This window comes from Elaeis guineensis, chromosome 4, assembly GCF_000442705.2.
Source record: "Elaeis guineensis isolate ETL-2024a chromosome 4, EG11, whole genome shotgun sequence".
NCBI classification, from domain to species: Eukaryota; Viridiplantae; Streptophyta; class Magnoliopsida; order Arecales; family Arecaceae; genus Elaeis; species Elaeis guineensis.
Genome location: NC_025996.2, coordinates 10,719,372 through 10,738,541, shown reverse-complemented (window position 1 = coordinate 10,738,541; position 19,170 = coordinate 10,719,372). Strand labels below are relative to the sequence as shown.

The following is a 19,170-nucleotide window of genomic DNA, read 5'->3' as shown; positions in this document are numbered from 1 at the left end:
CTCAATAGCTACATATGCTTCCGCTATAGAACCTTCAGGCCTTACTTTATTGTGCACATACTTTTTTAAGGTGCACAAGAATCTGCAAATAAAAATAAATTTTAATTTTAAAATATATTTACATCTTATAACTAATATGACAAAAATACGTATAACTTCTTTATCTTTCATAGGATACATCTATCGACAATATATCAGTCCGACTAAAAGAGCTTCTTTTGGAAGATGGACAGCCAGATGCACCATAACATCAAAAAATAATGATGAAAAATTTTTTCTAATTACAAAGAATGAGTATGATATCCTTCTCTGATCTCTCAATAAGTTAATCTTCAATTTTCGTAATATAGTTCTCGAAAAACACTCCCAGCTCAATCAATGTGGTTTTACATCACCATCCAAATAGCCACACATGACCACAGGAAGCAATATTGCATCATCACATGAAATCATGATTTTTTATGCCAGAGATATTGCCGTCATTATTCCCAACACACCATGATATATTTGAAGCATATGCATCATGAAACTTTACGATTTTGAACCATCCACAGAAATTCTTCTTTTTCTCTCCAAACAGCGAATAACATGCAGATGGCATAAAAATCTCTCACCTCGATGAACTAAAAGCAACTTCGATCGGATTCCCATTTTTTACAGATCAAGACGAGCTTTTATACCACCTTTTATTTTTTTTGAAATATTCAAGACAATACTGATGATATTATCACAAATATTCTTTTCAATTTGCATTACATCTAGATTATGATGAAGTAGTAGCTGCTTTCAATATGGTAGTTCAAAAAAGATGCTTCGTTTCGTCCCATTCAGTTCAGCTTCAGTACGCTTCCACTTGTGAGTACCCGATATTTTTCCAAATCAGATATTTTCAATGACTTCAAGTTGTTCTAAAATTTTTGATCCACTTAACTCCTTGGGTGGCGAACGTCGATCGAACTTACCATCAAAGAATTAATTATAACGGATCCTCCAAGAATGATTAGCAAGAAGAAACCACCGACGACCCATGAAATATTTTTTCCATCTCTGTTGCATATTGGACATGCCAGATATCCTTTGGTGCTCTATCCAGATAAGTTTTCAAATATTAAAAAATTATTTATAGTCCATAATATCGAAACATGCAACTTAAAATTACTTCGACTCACAGAATCATATGTCTGAATCTCATTTTCTCATAACTCCTTCAGATCATCAATCAAAAGTCGTAGATATACATCAATTTCATTACCTGATGCTTTTGGATTCGGAATCAACAGTGACATAAAAATAAATGATTCTTTCATGTACTTTCAAAGTGACACATTATATACAACTAGCATCACAAGCCACATACTGTAAGAGGTACTCATATTGTCAAAGGGATTAAATCCATTTATCGCTAGACCAAGTCTGATATTGCGTGGGTCACTCGCAAAGTGCGGATATTTGCATCGAATCTTTCCACACTAAAGAGTCGGTCGGGTGACTAAGTATGTCCTCCTCCGAAATTCGCTGCTCATAATACCATCTCATTTTTTCAGCTGTCTTTGTAGACATATACAATCTTTGAAGTCTTGGAATCAATAGAAAATATCTCAAAATCTTTTGAGGTATCTTCTTTCCTTTCCTATTATCGATTTTGTATCTGGCTCACCGCAATTCGGACATTCAGTTGCTTGTTCGTTATCCTTATAAAATAATATGCAGTCATTTTTGCAGGCATATATAGGAGTATAGCCAAGTCCAATTTTCTATATGTATATTTTTACTTCAGAATATAATTTTGATAGTCTCTCTCCATCGGGCAAAGCTATTTTAATCAATGTTAAAATTTGATCAAATGACTTCTGACTCCATCGGTTCACGATTTTGATATGAAGTAATTTTATCAAAAACTCTAACTTTGAAAACTTTGTACAGTTTGAATAAAGTGGCTCTCGCATATCCTTACAAGCTTTGCAAACTGTTCAGAGATCTCTTCTACCTCAAGCTAGATATTATGTTCATGATCAGAATTGCTTTCAGATGCAGCAGTATTTACCTGTATATTCGAACAAGCACCTTGATGTAAATCATGTAACAATTCTTCTATACCCGTATGTTCGACAGGTCCATCAGCATCACTATCATCTTCAGTATCGTCATCGTCGCACACCACCTCATTCGGATCATCCTCCCCATGTCATGTCCAACAAGTATACTTCTTATCCATACCATATTGTAGTAAATGCTCCTCAATAAGTGTTATGTGATGATATACCATATCGACACATCTCTTACATGGATACTTTATTCGACTAGCACTGTCAGCCTTATGCCGTGCAAACTCGATGAAATCTCGAACTCCTTTTCGGTATTCAGGCAAAAAAATTTCTCTAGTATTCATCCAACTTTAGTTGATATTCATCTAACAATAAACACAAAATCATTAACAATCAAAAAAGTTTCATGGTATTCAGAATCCCGATCCGAATTTTGAACTGAATCGCATTTCGAATTTCAGCCAAAATTTCGATCCGAATCCAGATCCGGATCACTTCATACAAAATAACACATATTAAAAAAGACATGCAGACTGAACATTAATACAGAAAATGTGTAGCCCTATCCCTTTATGAAGTAAAAGTGCATGATCCTATCCTTTTCAAATCGTTACTAATAGGTGTGGCCCTATCCCTTTCAGAAAAGTAATAATCTCATTATTGTTATTAGTGAATATTTTATCTCATTTTTATAAAAATTTTGACAGCATCTCCCAATGGTTCTCCAAGTATATGATGTGGATATGGTGCCTATGCACCCTATTCACCGTATATCCGGAGAACAATGGACATATAACTACTGAATACCACATAATGAAATAAAATATCAACTATTAACAATAATATTATTTTTTTTTTTCAAAAAGTCACAATACGAAACATTCAAATTTCAATCTCGATGAAGATCAAAATTTGAATAAAAATCTACGGCTCAATGTAATTTAAGTACCATCTTTGAACGTGCATTCGAAGATAGATTTCTAATTTATCAAAAAAGAATAACTTCGTATTGAAATTTTTTTATCAAAAATTTTAATAGAATTTTTTTCAAATAAAAATATTTTTTTTATTTATAATTTCAGCAGCATACAAAACAGCACATAAAATAATTTAATTATAACAAGTAACAGCAATGTCATTGTGTTAGTGAAAAAATAATTAGTCAAATAATTAACTAACTTCAGCAGTAACACTAAAAAATAATATATAATAATTATAATAATTTTAGCATCATATTTCATCCTCATGAAGATCTGATCTGACCTGCCCCATCCAACCCCACCTGCCCTAGCCTGACCCGATGCGGATCGGACCAAACCCGACCCGACCCGACTCCACCCAACCCGACCCGACCTAGCCCAACCAACCCCATCTCGGCCCGAACCGAAACCGACCTGGCCCGGACCCTACCATCCCCAACCCACCCCATCCCGGCCCGACCCGCCCCAGCTCGATCGGACTCGACCCAGCTCCACCCGACCAGCCCCAGCCCGACCCACCCCGCCCCAGCTCCACCTCCCTGACCCCAGCCCGATCCGACCCAACCCGGCTCCACCCAACCCCCGGTAGCCCGATCAGACCTGGCCCGACAGGCCCCATCCAGGCTCGACCCACCCCAACCCAGGCTCGACCCATCCAAACCCACGCGTGCCCGGCCCGCAGGCCCCACGACCCGCAGGCCATGCATGCCTGGCCTGTCGTCCCTGGCACAGCCGCGCCCTGGCTCACCATTGCCGGCTCCGGCTCTGGCTCACCGGCCCTTTCCTGGCCCACTACCGGCGGCCCGGCCCGTAGGCTCTGGCACAGCAGCGACCCGACCCCATCCTAGCTCGCTGTCGCCGGCCCTGGTACGCCCCGGCATGCAGGCCCTAGCATGCCCCGACATGCAGGCCCCATGTGGCTGCGGCCTATCATCCCGACCCAGGCACGTCGGCCGCAGCACGTCAGCCCCGTGTCATTCCCCATCACCGTCCCAGTTCTGAACCCATCCTAAAAAAAAAAAAGAAGAGTCGACGTCGCCGGCTCCGGCTCTAGCTCGCCGGCCCCAGCCCCACATCACCATCCCAGCCCACCATCGCTGTCGCGGCCCGCAGGCCCCACGTGGCCGTGGCCCGCCATCCCGACCCAAGCGCGCCGTCCTCGACACGCCGGCCTTGGGACATTCCCCGCCCCCATCCCGGGCCGAAACCCACCCAAAAAAAAATAGAGATGAAGTCGACTCACCTCAACGGCGATGGCGGCGGTGGAGGAAACCGGAGGCATGCGGGACGCCGGGGGGGAGGAAGCTCGCGAGAGGGGGAGAAGCCGGACTGCCGGGGGGGGACGAGGAAGAAAAATGGGTTTCCGATAGGAGTTGATGGGACGTGGGGTATTAGTGATGTAAAGTTTCATCACTACTAATCAATTTTCATCACAAATAATTCAAACAAAAAATATTTACGATGAAAAATTAATTTTCGTTGCTAATAATTTTCGTCAAAAAAAATTTTTGCTGAAAAAATTCAGCTCCGAAAAAATATTATTGACGACGAAAATTTTTAATTTCATCGCTAATTACATAATTAGCGATGAAAATTTTTTTCATTGCTAATAATTAATAAAAAATAATTTTTTATTTAAAAAAATTTTTGATCAAGTCTTGTTCCTCGTATTATTTTCTTTCATTCATTTTTCATTCATCTCTTAGCCACAATAATGCAATAATATATGTATATATGTGTGTGTGTATATATATATATAGCTGATGTAGTAAATATATCAACTTTTTAAAATATTTTAGTAATGAAATGGATGAACTATGGTAAGAACAAAAACTTGCAACAACTCTGCTGCTTCTCATCGACAGTCATCTCGATGAAGCATGAGTGATGCAGTGCAAGCATCTACTCCTCAAGGATCTATACCACCACCTATTATAAAGGACCATAACGATTCGATGATCTGATTCAATAGGTCCAAGCATTGACCAACACCATTCAGCATTTACAGCAAACCATAAAGCAATGACAACCCCCGCAACATGCTCCTCAAACTGTGCCCTCTCCGTATAGCCACCAAAACTGCTTCCAAAGAATTTTCCTCGAGGTGCATGTCGTTCTGTCCTAATCGATCGACAATCACCATCCTATCAGGATCCAGGCATGAAGAATAATGCCAACATTTTCCGATCTCCTCCAATAGAGATTCGACCTTGGGCTACTCTCCGTGCCTCACAAAATCTCATTGAGAAGAGGACATCGAGCAAAAGGTCCGAAAGATCAAACATCATCTGGGCGAGATTCAAATGGGCAGCTAAAAGAATGACGACATCCTCAGCTTCAATTTCCAACCATCTTTCTCTTGATCCATCTTCCAAGAATTGATTTTAGATTGGTTCAAGATGCTACAGATCGAGCTTTATAAAGATTGAGGATCAAGGATATCTTAATATTCTACGTACTTTTTTTGTACACATATTATTTTTTAAAATTATCTAATATTTATTTTTATAAATATAAAAAAATTTACTATAATATATCTAAACATCCTTCAATAAAAAATTTTTTATCGCTAATAATCTGTAATTTATGAATTTTTAAAATTTTTATTTTTTTCAAATATTAGTGATAGAAATTTTTCATCATAAATAGTGCATTATTTTCGATGGAAATAGATTTTTCATCATAAATATATTTTATTTACAATAAAATTAAATTTTTATGATAAATAATTTGTAATTTTTAAATTTTTTTATTTTTTCTTATTTATTAGTGATAAAAATTTTTCATCATAAATAATAGAGTATTTGTGATAAAAATTATTTTTTTGTCGTCAATATTCGATTATTGATGATGTTAAATTTTCATCATATATAATTTATAATTTTTAAATTTATAATTATTTTTTTATGTATTAGCGATAAAAATATTACGTCGTAAATACTAGGGTATTTATGATGAAAAATATATTTTTCATCATAAATATTTATTATTTATGACGTAATATTTTTGTTACAAATAATCTATAATTTTTAAATTTTTAAATTTTTTTAATTTTTTGCACATATTAGTGATGAAAAATTTTCATCGTGAATAAAACATATTTACGATAAAAATTTAGTTTTTATCATCAATAATCCATCATTTACGACGTAATATTTTTATCATAAATAATCTATAATTTTTAAATTTTTAAATTTTTTTATTTTCTTTCAAATATTAGTGACCAAAATTTTTCATCATAAATACTTGAGTATATGTGATAGAAAATAACTTTTCATTGTGAATACTTCGGTATTTGTGATGTAATATTTTCATCACTAATAATCTATAATTTTTAAATTTTTAAAATTTTTTATTTTTTTTACATATTAGCGATGAAAAAATTTCATCATAAATAAAATATATTTATGATAAAAATTTAGATTTCATTGTCAATAATCTATTATTTACGATGTAATATTTTCATCATAAATAATCTATAATTTTTAAATTTTTTATTTTTCTTCAAATATTAGTGATGAAAATTTTTTATTGTAAATACTCAAAAAAATAATTTTTTGTCGTGAATACTCCTATATTTGTGACGTAATATTTTTATCGTAAATAATCTATAATTTTTAAATTTTTTAAATTTTTTATTTTTTCACATATTAGCAACGAAAAATTTTCATTGTAAATATATATTATTTATGATAAAAATTTAGGTTTTGTCGCCAATACTCTATTATTTATGACGTAATATTTTTGTCATAAATAATCTTTAATTGTTAAATTTTTAAATTTTTTTATTTTTTTAAATATTAGTGATAAAATTTTTTATTATAAATAATATGTATTTACGATAAAAATTTAATTTTTATTGTAAATACTTTAATTATTTATGATGAAACTATGTTCGTCGCTAATATTTAAAAATTTAAAATTAAAATAAATATTTTATTATTTATGATAATTAATTTTATCGTAAATAATATGTATTTATGATGAAAATTTATTTTCATTACAAATATGAAGATATTTACGATGAAAAATTATTTTGATCGTAAATAAATAATTATTAGTGATAAATTTTGATTTTCGTCGTAAATATCCTTATTTGTCATGAATTATATTTTCGTCATAAATAAATTCGTCACAAAAAGTGACATTTCTTGTAGTGTAATGTCTTAGTGAGAAAGTGCAATAAACTCAAAAGTTGCCATTTTCTTTTCAAGGGTTGATGATGAGCTAAACCATGGATAAGAAACAAAATGATAAGTCTTTGGCATGCAATTTTATGGACCAAGAGCAATAAAGGCAAAATAAGAGGAAATGTCCTATCACCAATTTGATGCATATTGTTAGTTGGCTTTATATATATATATATATATATATATATATATATATATATATAATATATATATATATATATATATATATATATATATATATATATATATATAAAGAGACACTCTTGAGTTTGACCAATTTTAGCCATCCTAATTGGATGGTTTGCAACAAACTACAATTGCTCCAATTCAGCATGCTATTGACCTTATATTTTAGCAGTCATCTCTATTATGTATAATAAAGAAAAAAAGTTCTACATGGACTTCATCTTAAAGTAATTTGTCAGATTTAGCTTGGCCTTTAATCACAATTACACATGCAACATCAGAAAAACAAATTAGGAGAAAGGAATTAATTGAATAGAGGAGATCTCATGCTAAGAATCCAACAAGTACCACTACTGATTAATTGGCCTCATGCAATGGATCAATATTGGTGGAGTACTAGATTCTAGTTAGATGTTGAGTGGGCATAGATATAAGAAAGTTAATCTTTATTACTTTTCTAATCAAGTTGTTGTTTTTGCTTCTCAAGAGATACTCGTTTGTAGATTTTGGAAAGATGATCGTTACAACAACAAAATCCAGACATGGCTGCATTAATTCTTTTAGCTTGCATTTTAATGAAGGTGAGGGGAGGATTACTTTTATTTGGAGTGCTTTCCAATCTCTTTGGAGTACTTTTCAATCTCTTTTTCAATGGTGGCCCATTAGGTTAAGTCATAATCTGATCGGTTTGATTCCTTCCAAGATCTACTTAATCTGTTTAATATTTATTCAATTCATTTAAATCAATTCAATCTATTTATTGAATGAGTTACATGGATCCTAATAAACTATTATCACCAAAAAAAAGATTTAAATTGATAGATTTTCAATCCTATCTGCATCCAAGTTGACCCAATCTATATATTAGCTACCGTTGATGGGTGCATCAAGAGCATCATAGTTGAAAGTGGATAATGTGCATAGTTTGATGGTGTGGCAATCATGATCAACATTATGAAATTCTAGAAAACATCTTTCTCTTTCATTGTTAGATATTTTGTTTGCCAGTTGGTTTGATTTTTATTTTTTGATTCACTAAAAATAAAAAATCTAGGTGGCATTTGATGTATTACATTAATAATGTTGCTATGGTAACGTGATTGCAGAGGGAATATGTTATTCCATCAGGTAGCACATGGCACCTTTTGTTGTCATCTGGTAATAAGAGCTAAACCCATTGTTGAAACTTTGAGTTATGTATATTACATACCAAATAGGCAGTTTAGACTAATGTATTTTGACATGTGCTTCCTACATCAGCAATCTACTAGAAGAAAAGGTTTAGTCTGATGTATTTTGACAAGCTTCATATGTTATTCTGGAGAGATGTTGGATTTATGATAAGGCTGGCCTGAGAAAACATGTACACCTGTACTTGTGGACCTAAGTTGATTGATCTGAAGGATGATCGGATTTATGACATCCAGGCATGTGAACTTGACCACCAAAGATTAGTCAAGAATTGTAGAAGAGAAGCTTTGTTCAAGTTTCATGGCTTTGGTGGTTTCTTCAATGGTAGGTCATTTGGTGAAGCACATCTTCATAGATGGCTCAAATTATATATTAGGTGATCAATGCTTCGCATGACGATAGGAGGATCTGGAAGCCTCTTAGTTGTCTTAAACTCTTGGCCATAAGCATGCAGAACAAGGCTTGTCCAAACTATTTTGGATTGGCTTTATTATCATTGTTATTAATTCCCTTTAAAAAAAAATCTGTTTTCCAAAATCTTTTCTCACAACATCCATCAATGTTAAATGTGTTTTCAACCCCCCTCCCAGAAAAAGTCACCTTCTCAGTTGGTTCAAGCTAAGTTAACTAGGATACTTGAACAGCATGAATCCATCACAAAACACTATTAAATATGGATGGATTGGTGAGGTCATGGAACAACCTAATGAGATGCCCTTACACTATTTACATTTTATTTAGAAGATAAGAGAAATCCAAGTCAAGTGAAATGATCAAATATTAAGCCGATTGGCATATGCAACGAATGGAATAACATGCTATTGGCTTTGTGACATCTAAAAGACTGCAAGCCTGTTCTACAAACTGTTGATAAAAAACATCAGGTTTCTATAGGTGCGTCGGTTGATACATTTCTTGGAGAAAAAAATGCGGGTAGATATATTGATAACAGATAATTAGTGGCTTCAAGTATATGGTAATGCACAGATAATTAGTGGCTTCAATGTTCTCAGACATCAGTATATGGGTTTTTGAAAGTAAAGGAGAATGGAATCTGTATTTCAGAAATCCTAGATATAAAGTTGGTATGCTAGACAATTATTTTCATATGAATTACTCTTTTCATAAGAACATATTTACCTTATTTTGTTGATTGGATGAAGAACTGATTATTCTTTATTAGCATCAATTGTGAAAGCTCTTTGCTGATGTAATGTTAATATGGGTGGCTGCACATATCTATTGAAATTAAATCAATAATTCTCATAGGTAGGTCATGTTTGATTGATGTAAGAATTTCTGTAGTAGAAACAATAGTATCTCCAATTGTAGCCTTTCTAAGATGTAAAATATATCTCTTCTCACCATCCTCATAGTGTACGAGACAAATGTATGCATTTCAATTGGGGTCAGTTCTATCATTACAATCTAACAGATATGTCTTTTTCATTTAGTTGAAAATTGATTTTACAATATAGGTGCTTACGACCCCCTTTATGGTGATGAGTCTTCTGGCATTATGACCTTTACTCAAATGATGCTGTCCATAGATCAAATTATTTTGTGGACTGGATTTCACTAGACTGTTTATGGCTCCATGCATGTGCTTAGGATAGAGATTTTGTAGAAATTTATTGTTGTGTTATTAATTATTTGGTTTTAAGTTCTTGTAATTCTATCTATATAAGAGGTAGAATAGAATAGCTTGGTTAAAGTGTAATGATCATATGTCCTGTAATGCATTGTTTGTCCTAGGAATGGATCCCATATATCTACCCTTTTATGGGAGTCGATGACTATTCATAATTATTACATTGACATGAGAGAAGTGTTCGACCAAATGCTTTATTTCTCTCCTGGTTGATCTTGATTCGAATTAGAAGTATATTGATTATTTTCCAATAATTGAATACTTTTTTAAAAAAAATACTGAATATATGATTCTATCCATAAATCCATTGTCTTCCCTATGAATTTCAGTATCAACAAGAATTCTAGTTCTTACTATATCTTATGTCAACTCCTTATATATTGATGATGAGATTCCATTAATACAGAGCCAATTCCAGTATGCTTATTGAACATTCCCATTGACATGCATTCAACGGGAGTTGAAAACCTTCAAATTTAACAATTATGAGTTGAGCGCTTTAACCATTCAGCAATAGATGCCTAACAAGGATCATCGTACATCATGAATAACCAAATTCCAATTAAAATAAAATCTTTAGGAAGAATCAATAAAAAGATATCAATTCAAATCCTAGATCTTCATATTAAGAGAAAAACTCAAAGAGATTGAGATTTCTCACTATTTCTTAGATTCATTGATTGGATTTGATTCAGCGATGTAGAGTAGATCAACTATCTAGCAAATAAATGCTGTTTACATTTGGTTGAGTTGCACGCTCTTTCGGAGAGTTTATTCTAGCCAATGGACTTAACTTCCATCATAAAGTTTCATAGTTTGCACCAAAATATTGAGGGTGTTAAGCAGCTGGTTTTCAAGCCATTTTTGAAAGATGATGCTTATGAATTCAGCAATACGATGGCGGTGAATATTTTATGCTAGTTCACAGGCTTGTGCATGAGTTGGTACAGCTGGTTTTAGGCTGTGGATGAAACATATCACTGATTACTTGAGTTAAGGAGGAAAGGTGAAAAGTGAATCCAAGTTTTGCTAGTAATTGTTGGGAGCCTTTAGAAGCCTCCTATTCTTGACCATGGACAAGGCATAGAGGTCAGCAGCATTTGCCATACTGTGCCGAATCGGCCGGTATATCTCGTATCATACCGGATCGGCGGAAAACTGACACGATTCGGTCGGTAAATTTGGTACACCGGCGGTACAGAAGGAAAAAAAAAGTGAGAAAGAGAGAGAGGGAGGTGGGAGCCGTCGGAGGCCGGCGGTGGCCGGCTACGGTCGCCGAAGGGCTTTCGAGCCCCGTATCATCCGATAGGACTTTCAAGAGAATAAGAAAAAGAGAAAGAGAGCACTTGGGGGGAAGAGGGACCTACCGGACGGACGGTACCTCCGTCGTGAGGCCCCCGGTGGTCGGCAAGCCGACGCCGATGGCCTAAGGGTGGTCGAGCAAGCGAAGCCCCTCCGCGGCTCCGCCCCCTTCTTCTTTTTCGAAACAGACGGTTGTCTGTTTTGAATTTTTTTTTTATTTTAAACTCATGAAGTCGGCAACTGGGTTGCCGACTTAAGAGATTTTTTTTAAAAAAAACAAAAATCATGAAGCCGGCAAACTATTTGCCGGCTTCACTTAAAACTATCTTTTCTAAAAAAACTCGCAAAACAGGGGTGACGCCCCTGTTTCCCGCTTGCGGCACCGCGCACGTGGACTGCGCCCTTCGACGGCCACGGCGGCCAATCGGAGGCCATCCGGCGGCACCGCCGGCTCCTTCTCCTCCCTCTTTTTCTTTCTTCCTCCTTCTCTCTCTCTATTTCTCTCTCTTTCTCTCTTTTTCTTCTTCCGGTTCGGATCTGCTTGTCTTTGTCAGTTCGGTACAGTATGAAACCGTACCGAACCATACCGTCGGCCAGCCGATATGGCCAGTAGTACCGGTTCAGCATACCTTAGGTCAGTATAATAAATAGTTCCAACTTCCAAGAGAGGAAAGGAAAGAAAAAGGTCAGAATGTTTTCCTTTGTTGGGAGATGGAATTCTTTGCCAACAAATATCCTGCTACTAAGTGGTTACATCTGGATGAGTAAGAGAAAGAGGACAACCAAGAGGATGAATGGTTGGACATATTGACGAATGATGAAGAGGAATGCCGGTTTTGGAGCATACTTATCAGTCGATTAGAATTTGGCAACATGCACTTCATATTGGACTCAAGGGCTCTTTGGCTGAGGGGTTGTTTTAAGGGAAAAATTGTTATATGGTCATTGACAATAGATGCAGGAGTAATTATTTCTAGTGAATCTGTAAGTTTGCAATTAAAGAAGGGTAGATAGCCAAGATGTGTTTGTTATCTTGGTCAGATAGAAGGGCATGAATGTGTGTATTGCCTTATCAGAATCTCTGTTCATGAGTTGCTCGTATGAGGTTATTCTCATGGCTGCATCTCATTTTCTTTTCTATTGGTTTTAAATATCACGGTGCTGATACAATTCCATGCAACAGAAGACCTACACCATTTGTCTTATGGTTTAACAAATCATTCTGTAGTCAAGAAAGAAGATAATTAAACTCAGACGATCTTTTTCTCAAGTTAATTCCTGTCTATCAAAGCTGTTCTCCTCTTACTTGGTACAGTTTATGGAAATATTGTTAAACGTCGTGCATTGAGAACCAAGGGTCATGAGCTGGAATTTTGGGACTCAAGTTTTTTGTTATGAGATGATTGCAGTGTCTTAGGGCTTTGACTGATGTTGTCTTAATTCCTATAAAGTGGACATGAGAAATTATTTTTGATTCATTATTTGAATCAAAAATTAGCTAATGGCCCACAAATTTTTTTGACTGCCCACATCAGATGAATATGGGTAATAGTTATAAATGACTCCACATAAACACTGCTAGAAGATTGTGCAATATTCTTAAAGAAGAGAAGACAGTTGGTTTCCTTATCTGAAAAGACTATATTGGCTGTTTCCTTTTCCTTTTTTTCCGGGTGGTTTGGGGTAGTAGCTGATCCTCATGAAGCTACTAAAAGCAGGTGACTGGTTGATTTCTCCCCTTCTTTCTATTTTTTGCACCACATTGGAATTCAAGTGGACTCCTAACCATGTTAAGAGATGCAAAATGAAAACATTGATTGCAAGATTCGCCGTCTTGATACCAAACCCCGTATCAGCACCATCCTATTACAATGTTGATATATGGTTCGCTATGGTACGAGACGGCATACTATGTATCGATACGGTATGAAACAGCAACCGGACCGGTATGGCACGGTAGACCATGGTTGGCTGGTTAATAGGAATTTGATAATGTATATTGCTGCTTTTATTCAGAACATTTGCATATTGTGACTTTCTGATCTTCTATTTCTCTCTCCATTGTGAAGCATTCTTTAATTGGGCCGAGCAATTGTCTTTGTTTAGTGATGCACTTGCCTATGCCTTATATTTCCATTTAAGGAACTATGGCTTGATATTTTTCACATAATCTAGGACACATCTTCAAATTTGAGATGTACATATAAATTCTCACAATATCATCCTACATCACATTGTCTATGACCTATAACTTTCTTCAAAAATATTGATTCCTTTTCTTTTAAAAAATAAAAGAAAATATTAGGGAAATTCATTCCTATATTTATTCCATATGATAGATGATTAATATAGTGGATTGGAAGGCATTGTTGAAGGAAAGATTAGGACTAAATGCTTTGCTGAAGGAAGCTAATTTACATGCCATATTCTCAAAATATCATGATATTAGTAGTAAACCATGGTGTGAGAGGTTGACGCACATATTACCATAAATAACTGGTCTTCAAGCTGCAGGAGTGCTATGGAAACAAAAGTTGCAGATGCAGATTTTTCAATACAGAATGCTGAGGGCAAAGTTGACTAATGAAGAAGCACAAAAATGAAGATTGCAGCAACAATATACAGCTTCCAGTAGAAGAGTAAGGATGTGCTGAGAAGGATTGAGAGCTTGAAAGTCAAAAGTCATGACTAAACAACCACACAAGGTGCTAGGTGCTTGAAGCAGAGAATTTAGAAAGTGGATTGTTCGCAAGTGAAAAGTTGACTGGAGTCAAAATTCTGGGTATAAATATGAAGACCAACTTGATGAGTAATATAAGCATGTAACTACTAAAGAAAGATCTTAGGGAGGAAACGGACATCAGTTGATTGTAGAGAAAATTGAAAATAAGACAGTAGAAACATATGCTTGATTGCTTCATTCCACGGAACTTCATGGAAATCTTAAAATGAAAAGCAAAAGACAATTACTAGAGTGGCGGTTACAAAAGGTAGTATTGAAGCTTAAAAGTAGACTAGCTAGAAATATAGAAACATATGCTTGAAAGGATGAAGCTAAAGATGGGCAATGGGCCATGCCTGGCACAGCACAACCTAGGCCCAGTGGGCCGAAGGTTTAACAGGCCGTGCCAGGCATGGCCCGTTTAAACAAAACCCCTGGCCTGCATGATCCTAGGCCCAGGGGTGGCGGGCTGTGTTAGGCACGGCCTGTTGGCCCATTAGGCCGGCGGGCCCGATGGGCCTAACAGGCCTATTTTTTAAAATTTTTAAAATATAAAAATAAAAAAATATTAATTAATAAAAGTATATGAAAGATAGGAGATATAAAATAAGAAAATTGTATCTTCAATCCATTAATATTCATAATATTAATGCATGTTAAAATTTAAAAAAAAAAATCAATGAATGATGAATTTTTCAAAATTAAAAGCATGAAAAAATTTATTTCTTAGAATTATTAAAAAGACTAAATGATTTAGAAACATAATGAAAATCTGGTTTCACACGAGGACCACAACCAGGAGCCCATAACGGATATCAACGGGCCGTGCCATCTTAAGGGGGCCGAGTTGGCATAAGGGCCAAGCCGTGCCTGGCTCATGGGTCGGGCCAGCCCAGGCCCTCATGGGCTATGCTGGGCCTGGGCCGCAGGTCACAAAACCTTCAATCCAGTCCAGCCCCCTTATATGTGTTGTGCTTGGCACGGCTCGTTACTGTAGTAAGTGGGCCATGCCAGGCACGGCCCAATTCGTGCTTGGCCGAGCCATGTAATTGGCGGTCTGACCCGACGCCCATGTCTAGATGAAGCTGACCCAAGAATCAACATCAGGTTGTGCAACTTTCTAGATAATATGGGGCAAGTGGTTGTCTAGAAAGATTGTCAGAGATGAACAATCATCGAAAGAATGACAACATCTAGAGATGGCTGTTATGGATGAAACCAATGCATACAAAAAGCCAATAAAAGAAGACCTAAACCATAAGTAAGGGAAAAATTAGACCTAATTTGTGGTTGATATAAGGCTTAATAGAAGATGCTTAGGTTCATTGAGGGATTTTATTGTTCATGGAGGATGAAAGTCTAGTAGTCAAGCAAAATAGCTTGAAATGCTAGTGAAACAAAGAAAAGAGAGCTTAAGTTCATTCAAGAAATTATCTAACAGGAGCTTAAATCCTGTAACGAAGACCCATCAAGGCCAAAATAGGAAAGATCTGTTTAATAGGCCAAAGAATTGCCAAAAATCAGAACTATTATCTATCAAAAATTGCCCAATGTCAGTGCCAAAACACTTGGATGCAAATAAGCTGCCTAAAGCTATCAGGACCATGAATATGCCAAATCCCTTTTCTAGGAGTAAATAATTAATTTTTTGAGGTGCAGGAGATAAGAAACTCCTGGAGAAGTTGAAAGTGAGGGGAAAATCCTTTTGGTTGGCTGCAATAAGCTGTAAGTTGGTAGATGGAACGGTCATCAATAACTGAATATTCATGATCAGAGGTTTAATATACGAGCTGAATAGGAGAATCAGAGGTTGCCTGCTTTAAGCAAGCCCAATTTCACCTCCCAGATATAGCGCATAAGCATTTAGCTTCTTGAAGGACAAAATTTTCTTATATCTCAGGGAAGCTTTTGATTATTTTCTTCTTGGATTGAATATTGATTATTTCTAATGTCAATCTCCTGTATAATCTAAAATAAGTTGATTTTGTTGGGTCTCAATATGTACTTATATTAATTTTGTTACCAACTAATGAGGAGGAAGTGTGCTTCTTTATTTCCCTTTTGGGGGTGGAGTGAACAAAGTTGTATATTTGATTTGTTTCTGTTGGCTCTGATGAAAAAAGAATGCAAATGCTGAAAGGCCATAAGTATCTTAATGCAAACATCTTAAAGACAATTTTATCATGTTTAAGTTAAGCATGTTATGATTTGTATGTTGGTTTGAGGAGATAGACAGATCACACATTTTGGAAATCAACGGATTATTCAAAGTTATGATAGACATGGTACCTTGTACTTGCAGCACTGCGTATATCAGACCAACTTGTCTTATTCCTTATCAAACTCTGATTGGATATGGTGTTTTAATTTCAGGACTACTACAAAGTTCTGGAGGTTGATTATGACGCAACAGATGAGACTATTAGATTGAATTATCGAAAACTTGCACTAGTGAGTCATCTGTAAGCTTTTTATTTAAGGTTTTTTTTTTTTTTTTTTTCATTTGCTTTAAAACATCTTATTATGGAAATACTGAGGAGAATTATCCCAGCATTTTATATTCTATCCATGACTAGAAGTGGCACCCTGACAAGAACAAAGGCAATAGTTTTGTCACGGCAAATTTTCAGGTGATAAATGAAGCTTACAAGGGTAATTTCTAATGTCATTTCCCTCTCTTTTGATGGAGAATGCCTTGGAAATTGTAAAATCATATCCGGAGGGTGGTGGTACAGGGCATATATTTCAGGATCAAGGCTGGCTTGTTAATACATTTAATGACTTGGCGATCTTCTCTTTCTTTGGCTGGCGGGATTACATACACTCAGAATGTTAGATCAGTTTAAGAAATACTATGGTGCTACAAAATCACGTAGGAAATTATGATTAAAATTTATTGTCTGCAGTTCCAAGTGATCCAGCAAAGCGACTTGAGTATGATATATCTGGCGCTTACGAGATCAATGGATATACTTTAAGAGTAAGAATCACAAGCAATAATGATGATATGGATAATTGATTTGTGCTAACTTTTATTATTTTTCCTTATTCAGGATCGGTACACTTTCTGGATCTGATGGTTACTTTTCCTTAATTCAGGAATATCTTACCAGGTTCAAAGGAATGATACTATTTACTCACCTGCAATGGTCTTGGTATCAATCATACGCCATTTTGGTAATTACCGTGGTAATTTGTTCTTGTAAAAGAACAGCAAATTTATAGAATGATACACACGTTACAAAATGTCTTCATGTTCATAACTGAATGGTTAATTGGTACGTTGTTTCTCGGGACACAACAGCTGATAAAAACTGAAACAATTGACCAGTAACGTAGGTTCTTTTTTCTCCTTTCTCCTTTTCATTTATATCTGCCCTTTCTACGTGTCGTTGATGTTGATTTGTTTGGGTTCCTTTAAATTTATTGCTACAGATTATTATTTTCTGGTCTGATACTTGCAAAATGACAGGGAATTGTTCAATTAAGTACCCGAGGATGCAGTTGTGTTTCTAATCCACAAGATGGATGTAGTTATACTCCTGGTGCACATTTGTGTAAAGACGAACCTCAGATTCTTATGTCTTTTAAAAGAAAAAAGCACCGTCTTCTAGACTCCACACGGAAGATCCACTTATACTATCCAATATTGTTCTTTTAGGCAAATGCTTTTTATAGTGCATCAACTTTTTAATCGCGAAACAGGTCAGCATTCCCCTTCTTAGCACCTTTCCAGAATCTGTTAAATGATGTTTAAAAGTATTGTTGCGCAAAGCCCGCAACTTTTGACATACTTTTGACCATTTCTCCCGCGAAAGGAAAGTCTCGTTGCCTTGGAGATCCGCCATCCATCTGCGTGGCTCTGGAAACCGAACATCGATCATCGAGATGCTTATTGCGGTTTTTAGCATTGTGTGTGGTTGCACCGATGCCCCTTTTCCATATAAGCTTTATAACTAGCTTGTTACCAGTGGAATGTTAGATTTAATTCTTAATATATGGTCTAATTATTTTCTAGACAGATGGAACACATTGAATTAACCACATATCTTGAATCAATTACAGTAAGTTTAATTAATTAAAGAGTTCTATTTCTAATTAAATCTGAATTGGAGTTCAATTCTAATTAAGAGTTAGTCTTTTGATGGGATAAGATAAGTACAGATATAAATAGAGGTGATTTAATCATTTTCTCCAACTCTTAGAAGGATGTGAACGATTTTCATCAATCATCCACGTTAAGGAGGAGGATGAGGAGAGAGAAGATCAGACATCTCATAAAAAAAGATCGTACATCCTGCGGACTATGGGATCATCGTATTGGATACACGATGGCACAAGATATGATTTATTTATGATTTTATTTTTTGCATTAACGTAAGAGCATGATCCGACATAATAGTTTTAAAATTATCTATCACGTGGTATCAGAGCTCTGATTTCATGTTTCGTATTTATGTAAAAATTTTTGATAATTTTTTGATAAATTTATAGCTTATTTTTGAAATATTAAAATCATAATTTTTAAATTTTTTGAATTAAATAAAAAGTTAAAAAAATTAAATTAAAGTTTTATTATTTTTTAAAATAAAATAAAATAAAATAAAAAGTTTGGGGCCGGCCGCATAGGTCGACCCACGCCGTCCGGTGAACGGCACATCGGCCACAGCCATTGCCATACCGACGACGGTGGTGGGACGCTACAACGGATCGGGGGGAGTTCAAGCCCCCGACGGCGGCAGGGATCCACCACCGCATGTGGTGTTTTGGATTGGCCGCGGGAATCGCCGCTTTTGCTGAGGCGGTGGGAGCGGTGGTGAGTCTTCCGTCGCCCTCTCTCCTGACTTCTCCGGCGATCGGAGTGGCTAGGGGCGGCCGTTCGGCCGCCTGTGGCATGCGGGAG

General features: G+C 35.9%; 1 protein-coding gene across 1 annotated transcript in view; it reads left to right on the top strand.

The window, feature by feature from the left end:
* LOC105043938 (uncharacterized) overlaps positions 1–17,601 on the top strand; it is a 26,399-nt gene extending 8,798 nt beyond the window's left edge. Inside the window, 6 exon segments of the mRNA XM_073256010.1 lie at positions 16,641–16,718; positions 16,844–16,919; positions 17,174–17,247; positions 17,367–17,402; positions 17,404–17,443; positions 17,561–17,601. Of these exon segments, the coding sequence (XP_073112111.1) occupies positions 16,641–16,718; positions 16,844–16,919; positions 17,174–17,247; positions 17,367–17,402; positions 17,404–17,443; positions 17,561–17,601 (345 nt within the window).
* Positions 17,602–19,170: the final 1,569 nt, after the last annotated feature.